The 10,000-nt window shown below is 47.1% G+C and overlaps 1 protein-coding gene across 1 annotated transcript in view; it reads right to left on the bottom strand.

The window, feature by feature from the left end:
- Positions 1 to 10,000, bottom strand: part of LOC118214643 (CUB and sushi domain-containing protein 1-like) — a 247,803-nt gene that overhangs the window by 62,123 nt on the left and 175,680 nt on the right. Inside the window, 5 exon segments of the mRNA XM_035394776.1 lie at positions 104 to 217; positions 1,599 to 1,715; positions 2,198 to 2,392; positions 6,087 to 6,274; positions 8,947 to 9,085. Of these exon segments, the coding sequence (XP_035250667.1) occupies positions 104 to 217; positions 1,599 to 1,715; positions 2,198 to 2,392; positions 6,087 to 6,274; positions 8,947 to 9,085 (753 nt within the window).

Genomic DNA, 10,000 nt, shown 5'->3' with positions numbered 1-10,000 from the left:
AGCTGCTTTTTTCCTCACTAGACCACACACTGACATAGATTTTAACAACATTAATACTACAGAACTAGGCATGCTGGGTAGTTCCTCTGTGTGGGCGGTTCACCTGTGTGGGCACCGGACAGCGAGCTCAGGATTCGGGCATGCTGAGTGGCGCCATCGTACACCTCCACCACGTCGTTCAGCGCCGTCTGGAAGAAGGCGAACTGGCCGAACACCACTGTGGGTTTCACAAAACCAGGAGAACATTAGCATCATGCTAACACTACTGTGGGTTTCACAAAACCAGGACCACACTAGCATCATGCTAACACCACTGTGGGTTTCACAAAACCAGCACCACATTAGCATCATGGTAACACCACTGTGGGTTTCACAAAACCAGGACCACATTAGCATCATGCTAACACCACTGTGGGTTTCACAAAAGCAGGACCACATTAGCATCATGCTAACACCACTGTGGGTTTCACAAAACCAGGACCACATTAGCATCATGCTAACACCACTGTGGGTTTCACAAAACCAGGACCACATTAGCATCATGCTAACACCACTGTGGGGTTCACAAAACCGGGACCACATTAGCATCATGCTAACACCACTGTGGGTTTCACAAAACCGGGACCACATTAGCATCATGCTAACACCACTGTGGGTTTCACAAAACCAGGACCACATTAGCATCATGCTAACACCACTATGGGGTTCACAAAACCAGGACCACATTAGCATCATGCTAACACCACTGTGGGTTTCACAAAACCAGGACCACATTAGCATCCTGCTAACACCACTGTGGGTTTCACAAAACCAGCACCACATTAGCATCATGCTAACACCACTGTGGGGTTCACAAAACCAGGACCACATTAGCATCATGCTAACACCACTGTGGGTTTCACAAAACCAGGACCACATTAGCATCATGCTAACACCATTGTGGGTTTCACAAAGCCAGGACCGCATTAGCATCATGCTAACACCAGCACTCACCATAGGCTATTCAAAAGCCATGTATGTTTTTTATAGCATTTACATATATACCTTTAACTAAATCTGTATTTGCATACACATTCAATTATAACTATAATTTTATATACACATTCAATTGCGCTTATTTAAAATGGCACGTCTAGATCAATCACCACAAATTTCAACCATCTCCCCTGGTTTCAAGGGAAAAGCAGTCCCCTAACTTGATTTGCTGAGAGAGAAAGGAAGAAGGAGAGAGAGAAAGAGAGAGAGAAATTGAGAGAAAGTGCAAGAGAATGAGAGAAAGACAGAAAGAGATAGAAACAGAGTGAGAGAGGGAGCGAGAGAGAGAACCCTGCAGAGTTTCTGCACTTAAATACAATAACCCAAGGGAACAAAGCTGACTTAACGGACATCCAAAAAATTTATAACCATGCTTGTAAGAACTATTCACTAAGTCATTCTCTGGGTTTAATTTTCAAATACCACACTCAGAGAGATTTATTTGTGCTGGGGATACGCTAAATTATAGTGTCACGCCACAAAAGCATATGTGAAAAATGGAATGGGCTGTTTTCCAGAGAACAGACTCAGGTGAGCAGAATTCGGGGGCTTCACACACTCACCATAATCCCTTGGCACAGTCACAGAGTACAAGCAGCTCTTCCCGCTGCTATAGTTGCCAGGGTAACCCGGCGATAACACTGCACCCTCCAGTCCAGAGTACTGCCCACCACAAGGAGCTGAAGAAGAAGAAGAAGAGATAGGATTTGGGATGGGATGGGATGGGGCACAAAGAGAGAAAGATTATACATGGCCTCTGTTTAACTCTCATAATGTGGGAATGAAGAAAAAAAAATCACTTACCTTGATGTGAGGCACTTAACTGTGCAGATGGGGGGTGGTTTGTGTTTACCTGTGCAGGTGGGGGGGGGGGGGGGTTTGTGTCTACCTGTGCAGGTGGGGGGTGGTTTGAGTCTACCTGTGCAGGTGGGGAGTGGTTTGAGTCTACCTGTGCAGGTGGGGAGTGGTTTGTGTTTACCTGTGCAGGTGGGGCGTGGCTTGTGTCTACCTGTGCAGGTGGGGGGTGGTTTGAGTCTACCTGTGCAGGTGGGGAGTGGTTTGTGTTTACCTGTGCAGGTGGGGCTTGGCTTGTGTCTACCTGTGCAGGTGGGGGGTGGTTTGAGTCTACCTGTGCAGGTGGGGGGTGATTTGTTTTGTCTACCTGTGCAGGTGGGGGGTGGCATGTTCCAGTTGGGCTTGCCATCGACCCCCATAATGCAGGTGAGAGTGGAATCTCCTTCGATCACGTAGCCGCTGTCGCAGGAGAAGGTGACCGTGGTGCCCAACTTCAGGTCGTTACCGTGACGCGTTCCGTTCCTCACCTGCCCGGGTTCGAAACACGACTCCCTGGGGTTCTCTACACACCAGATACAGAGAACAGGACAGCTCACCACCTCCACCGTGGGGTTCTCTACACACCAGATACAGAGAACAGGACAGCTCACCACCTCCACCGTGGGGTTCTCTACACACCAGATACAGAGAACAGGACAGCTCACCACCTCCACCGTGGGGTTCTCTACACATCAGATACAGAGAACAGGACAGCTCACCACCTCCACCGTGGGGTTCTCTACACACCAGATACAGAGAACAGGACAGCCCACCACCTCCACCGTGGGGCTCTCTACACACCAGATACAGAGAACAGGACAGCTCACCACCTCCACTGTGGGGCTCTCTACACACCAAATACAGAGAACAGGACCACCTCCACTGCAGAACCCGAAACCCCCAGTGACTCAGTCTGTTCTACGCACACTGCTCAATGGGCAAGTCCATTTAATAAACTTTTTTATTTACTTGTGTTCTTTCTGTTTTAAATGGAATCAATAGGGCTGGGAACTGCACATTTCTAAACGAAAAAAGAAAGCAACAACTGAAATAAGACGTCCTCCAGGGTTTGTGTTCTTTTGGTTTAACAGAATCAATAGGGCTGGGAACAGCAAACAACTGAAATGAGACAGAAAAGTCCCCTGGCGGGCCAGGCCGTCCAGCAGAGACAGGGAGGGGCGTCGGCTCCTGGAAAGGCCCAGATGCACAGGGTAGAACCTTCAGCCCAAAGCAGTGGACCCCCTCGCTCTACGGTTCCAATTTTGAGTTGCCAGAACCATTGCATACCACAGATGACGTTCCAGGCTCTGTGGTTCTGATCCAGATGCCCACAGTTTGAGAAACCGCAGTTTCTAGTCACTGATAGTTAATCATGGTCACCAGACCCAAATCCAGCGAGTGAACACACTTCACCCAGAGAACAACCAGACCAGGGACCAGCTGTCCACTTTATCACACAGAACCAGAAAAACTACCATCAGACTGCTTCTGGCTCCCTCACTGCCCCACCCAATCAGACTGGTTCTAGAACACACTGCCCACCGAATCAGACTGCATCTATCACTCAATCCCTTGCCCAATGTGACTGCTTCTTGCATCACTGCCCCACCCAATCAGACTGGTTCTAGCACACACTGCCCCGCCCAGGACAGCCCGGCCTTTCCTCACCCCGCCCTACTCCAGGGTAAGTCTGGGTCCATTCAACACATGATGGGACTGCACTGTTACAGATTTTAATGTGATTTGGCTTATTTGATTTCATATGAAACACCCGGGACAGAAATGACACTTGTCTCGGATCATTATTAAGGGAGATATTGGCTAACAAAGTTTGAGTAAATTAGTGCGACTCCATGATTTTGACTTCCCAGATCTACATTACTGTAGGTCAGAGAGAAATGGTTCGTATACCATTGTAAATGTTAAAAAGCTCTATCTTTTACATATATTACCAAAGGTAACAGAGTTATGAGTGACAATATTCTTGAAAGCTGATCTGAAAAAACACCTGTTTTTCAAAAGGGATAAAAATTTCACCAAAGCTAAGGTATAATTTTATCAACACCTCCAGAAAATTTGGTCTAGAGTTTTTCAGTCATTGCTGAGAAATCATTACACACTAGAGTGGTATCACATCACTAATTCCTGACAATGTTGTTAAACATCATTGCAAACAGACATAGTCAGACACGTGCAAAATTTCAATGTGCTACCTTCTTGATGGGCCCTACTTGGTGTAATGAAGTTGAGAAGCAATGGCTTTTATGTCCCTCCAAGCAAAAACAAAGGATTGCAAGGAGCTAACAAAAAATGCCCACACAGCAAAAACAGCAGAGACACAACAGAAGAAAAGCAAAAAGAGTTCTGGAAGGCACTCCGGAGGATGCCTACAAGGAGCCTCAACTCGGCTAAGACTAAAATACAGAAAACCGAAACACACGGAGATCAGCAAAACTTATAACTGGGAAAATCTGATGTGGAAGAAACAGTGTGTCAGCCTTACAGCAAAATCTCACCATATGAAGCCCAAATCCAGCCAGTCTTCAATAAAAAAAGATTCAATGAAAGCCATGCATCATCCACTCAGGGACAACAGGAATCATTATCCAATCAGAGAGAGGGCAAGCAAACAGTCCAACTGAAATTCCTCTAAAAAAATGGAGGTGAATAAAATAACTTGCAGAAATAAGAAATGAACAAATATTAAACCCTCAATTTGTGCTCCTTCAGAGCTGTAGATGCAAGGATTCTGTCTCTGCTCGACCTTGTGTATGTCTGTACAGTTGCTGTGCCCGATTCAACCACCATTAGCACATCTACAAGTGCATCAGGTCCATCACAAGTGTTTCAGGGCAGCATGGGAACAAGTAAAATGGTGACACTCCACGAGGAAGCAGAAAGTTCAATATCAGCTCTCCAGTGTTGGGCATTGTCTCTTGGACGCAGCCCAGTCACCAATTATTACCATATGCAACAACAACATAACCTCGAGCGACTCCTAAAGTGAGCCCATATCAAGAAGGGCTCATCGACATTATAACCTAACTTTGGTGAAAATTTGATCCATTTTAAAATACAGCTTTTTCATAGATGAACTTCAACTAATAACTCCATTACCTTTAAATTTGTAGTCAACAAAGAACCATTTCCCTATGACCCATAGTAATGTAGATACGGCAAATCAAAGTCATGGAGTCACACTCATTTTCCCAAACTTTTTTAGCCCATATCCCCCTTCATAATGATCGGGGTTCCTTAGAAGACCAAATAAGCATACCAAATATTCTGTCAAACCACTTGCACAATCATAAAATCCGCTCAAGTACTGGAATTGTACTGAGACACCTCTATCTGCATCAATTCATCTCTGCCTGAAATATTAATCTCTCTGTACTCAATTCTCTCCTCTATCTGTACTTTCTCTCTGTCTCTATCTCTCTCCCCCTCTCCCACTATCTCTCCACTCTCTCTATCTCTCTCTCTGTACCTCCCCTTCCTCTTTATTCCTTTTCTTTTATAATCACTCCCCTCTTCTCCCTCTCTTCAGAATGGTAATTAGCTTTGCTGTGCTGGGCCCAGCGTACAAGCTTTTAATTTATCTGAATGAACAAACTGTATTTCTCCTGCTTATATTATCCCAAAAAAAACACACATTTTCCATCGTATCGTATTTCACACACATACTGGACCCTCAAAAGCGTTATGTCACAGCTGTGGATGTTGATAAGCCATCTTGCTGCCAGCAAGCCGAAAGTGAAGTCTGGGTTTGTCGTGGGTTCTCTGGGGTTACCTGAGGTTAGCTTCAGCGCTAAGATTGAATCAAGCATCAATCAGGAATTTAATACAAGGGAACAACTGAAAACACAGACCTGCTGAATCTAAGCAGACAAAAATATCATTCTTCTTCCCTTAATAATTCACAGTAGACACACTGCAGGGTTTCAGAGTCCCTGGGGAATAACTTCCATCAGAGCTGTCTGCTGAAACGTCTGGCTTCAGCACTGAGACCACTCTCAGAGCAGTCTGCTCTAACTCCCAGCTTCAGCACTGAGACCACTCTCAGAGCAGTCTGCTCTAACTCCCAGCTTCAGCACTGAGACCACTATCAGAGCAGTCTGCTCTAACTCCCAGCTTCAGCACTGAGACCACTAACAGAGCAAACCGAGTGTGACACAGGAGTGGTAATAGGTCCTCCCAGCCTGCGGGGGGCGACGTACCTGTGTACTGCAGCACAAAGCCATTGCTGCTGAGGGAGGCGTCGCTGCGGAAGGCGAGGAAGAGCGTGTTGGAGCTGCTCTCGATGTGCTCGGGCGCCTCGCTGCCGTAGAAGCTGCCCAGCAGGGGGCTCAGCGAGTCGGGCCCGTCGTAGATGTGCAGGAAGTCATAGCTGGTCTCCAGGCTGAACCTGACGGCAGGGGAAAGGACTGAGTGTGGCTGCGCTCCGTAAAACACAGTTAGAACACAGTGAAACAGCACTACACTGTGCTCTGTAAACAGTAAAACAGCGCTACACTGCGCTCTGTAAACACAGTTAGAACACAGTGAAACAGCACTACACTGTGCCCTGTAAACAGTAAAACAGCGCTACACTGCGCTCTGTAAACAGTAAAACAGCGCTACACTGTGCTCTGTAAACACAGTTAAAACACAGTAAAACAGCGCTACACTGTGCTCTGTAAACAGTAAAACAGCGCTACACTGTGCTCTGTAAACACAGTTAGATCATAGTGAAACAGCGCTACACTGCGCTCTGTAAACACAGTAAAACAGCGCTACACTGTGCTCTGTAAACAGTAAAACAGCGCTACACTGTGCTCTGTAAACACAGTTAGATCATAGTGAAACAGCGCTACACTGCGCTCTGTAAACACAGTAAAACAGCATTACAGCGCTCTGTAAACACAGTTAGAACACAGTAAAACAGCGCTACACTGCGCTCTGTAAACACAGTAAAACAGCACTACACTGTGCTCTGTAAACACAGTAAAACAGCGTTACACTGCGCTCTGCAAACACAGTAAAACAGGGTTACACTGCGCTCTGTAAACACAGTAAAACAGTAAAACAGCGCTACACTGCGCTCTGTAAACACAGTAAAACAGTGTTACACTGCGCTCTGTAAACACAGTAAAACAGCGTTACACTGTGCTCTAAACACAGTAAAACACAGTAAAACAGTGATACACTGCGCTCTGTAAAGACAGTAAAACAGCGTTACACTGCGCTCTGTAAACACAGTAAAACAGCGTTACACTGCGCTCTGTAAACACAGTAAAACAGCGCTACACTGCGCTCTGTAAACACAGTAAAACAGCGCTACACTGCGCTCTGTAAACACAGTAAAACAGCGTTACACTGCGCTCTGTAAACACAGTAAAACAGCGTTACACTGTGCTCTAAACACAGTAAAACACAGTAAAACAGTATTACACTGCGCTCTGTAAACACAGTAAAACAGCGTTACACTGCGCTCTGTAAACACAGTAAAACAGCGTTACACTGCGCTCTGTAAACACAGTAAAACAGCGTTACACTGCGCTCTGTAAACACAGTAAAACAGCGCTACACTGCGCTCTGTAAACACAGTAAAACAGCGCTACACTGCGCTCTGTAAACACAGTTAGAACACAGTAAAACAGCACTACACAGTGCTCTGTAAACACAGTTAGAACACAGTAAAACAGCACTACACAGTGCTCTGTAAACACAGTAAAACAGCGCTACACTGCGCTCTGTAAACACAGTTAGAACACAGTAAAACAGCACTACACAGTGCTCTGTAAACACAGTTAGAACACAGTAAAACAGCACTACACAGTGCTCTGTAAACACAGTAAAACAGCGCTACACTGCGCTCTGTAAACACAGTTAGAACACAGTAAAACAGCACTACACAGTGCTCTGTAAACACAGTTAGAACACAGTAAAACAGCACTACACAGTGCTCTGTAAACACAGTAAAACAGCGCTACACTGCGCTCTGTAAACACAGTAAAACAGCGCTACACTGTGCTCTAAACACAGTAAAACACAGTAAAACAGTATTACACTGCGCTCTGTAAACACAGTAAAACAGTGATACACTGCGCTCTGTAAACACAGTAAAACAGCGTTACACTGCGCTCTGTAAACACAGTAAAACAGCGTTACACTGCGCTCTGTAAACACAGTAAAACAGCGCTACACTGCGCTCTGTAAACACAGTAAAACAGTGGCGCTCACCCCTGCAGAGCCTCGGGGTCCAGTGCTGTTTTGTTTTTTTTAACCGTCACCTTAAAATCAGCAGCCAGCTCAGGCCTGGCAGCCGAGGCGAGACGAGGCCAGTTAACTGTGCAATCAGCTCACCGAGATGATCGATTAAGCGTCAGGCGACAATGAACAAAGAACCCAGCAACCCCGCCACGCTCCTCAGGCAACAGCCAACACCACTCTTATTTATTATTTATTATTTTAAACTTCTTTCTTTTTTTGCTGTATTCAGACCGGAAGAAAGCAGTGAGGGTAAGAAAGGAGAAAGGGAGAAAGGGTGACTGCTGACAACACCGTGGCGGGAGGTTCGGGTCCGCCACCCCACGGACCATACCACACACCTGCCCCCCCCCCCCCCCCCCCCCCGCAGCATGGGAGGTCATCACTGAGTGCTGCAGCACAGTGGCTAGGCAGGAAATGGCCACGCTTTTGAAGCTATAACCCCTTCATCAACTTCTCTTTTCACTACACTTACATCCTCTTCATCTCCCATTCTTCCTGGGACAATATAATCACAGTGAATCATCACTGCTTTGGTAGCTTATTGTTTTTATTGGGGGTCTTGTGATTCCACTTTGGTCGCACGTTTGGAAAAAAAAAACTTACTCCTGTCATTAGTGTAACTTATTTGCTCTATTGTGCTACATCAATCAATGAATAAATAAATACAAGTGCAATTTCATGGAATAAAACCAGACTAATAGCCCAATCAGAAGATGAGATTCTAGAGCATCCTGTATCCAGGTTCTGGAGGGTACCCTGGTTACCCAGCAACGACAGAGCCCCAGACTAGGTTGCCGTAGGAACTGCCTCCCAGCTGTAACGTACTGGATGAAGGTGAGGGCGATGATGTGGTCAGGTGACACGGTGACCGTCCAGTCGCACTCCTGGCCGTGGGGGTAGAGCTCCGGGTACTCCGGGGACAGGATGAGGCCCCCAGGGCCTGTGAGGTTCCCCCCGCAGGGAGCTGAAGAGATGGAAACAAAAGAGGGACAAACAGAGCGCTGAGCAGTCAGTACCAACACAAGCCTGACCCGGCAAATCTCTGCGCCAGCGGCGTGTTTCCTAAGATCACGTTTTAAAAGAATTTGCCACCCAACGAGGTGCTGAACACATTTAATTCCCACCCTAATTTGGAATGTCCGTTCCTCAGCAACCACAGCCGTGTCATGCGCAAAGCCCCCCCCTGGCAAATCCGGGAGAGTGCAGACATGTCCTCCAAAACAGCTGGCGTCACCAGCTGCTCCTTCTCACACTGTAGAACACGGCTCAGCTCTCACTGTAGAACACGGCTCAGCTCTCACTGCAGAACAGGGCTCAGCTCTCACTGTAGAACACGGCTCAGCTCACACTGTAGAACAGGGCTCAGCTCTCACTGTAGAACACGGCTCAGCTCACGGCTCAGCTCACACTGTAGAACACGACTCAGCTCTCACTGTAGAACATGGCTCAGCTCTCACTGTAGAACACGGCTCAGCTCTCACTGTAGAACACGGCTCAGCTCTCACTGTAGAACACGGCTCAGCTCACACTGTAGAACACGACTCAGCTCTCACTGTAGAACACGACTCAGCTCACGGCTCAGCTCTCACTGTAGAACACGGCTCAGCTCACGCAGACAGGAGCTGAAGGAAGACCTTTTATATGCAGGTTTGACACGCAGCCCGCAGGCATCCGATCTGAGAGGACCCGTAACCAATGGAACCGTCTCATCCCGTATCCATGGTGATGCCATCACGTATTCCCCATCAGTCTGTGGAGCTCCCAGCCACAGTCGGCACCAGCACAACCCGGATCAGAGAGTGTGAGGCTCATCCCCGCACCACAGCGTGGGCTCTTAACCGACTGAGCCCCCCAGCAGTGGGCCCTTCTTATGGAGAGA

Source organism: Anguilla anguilla, chromosome 1 (genome assembly GCF_013347855.1).
Source record: "Anguilla anguilla isolate fAngAng1 chromosome 1, fAngAng1.pri, whole genome shotgun sequence".
Lineage (NCBI taxonomy): Eukaryota > Metazoa > Chordata > Actinopteri > Anguilliformes > Anguillidae > Anguilla > Anguilla anguilla.
Note: the sequence above shows the minus strand (reverse complement) of the source record. Positions and strands in the feature narration are given on the sequence as shown.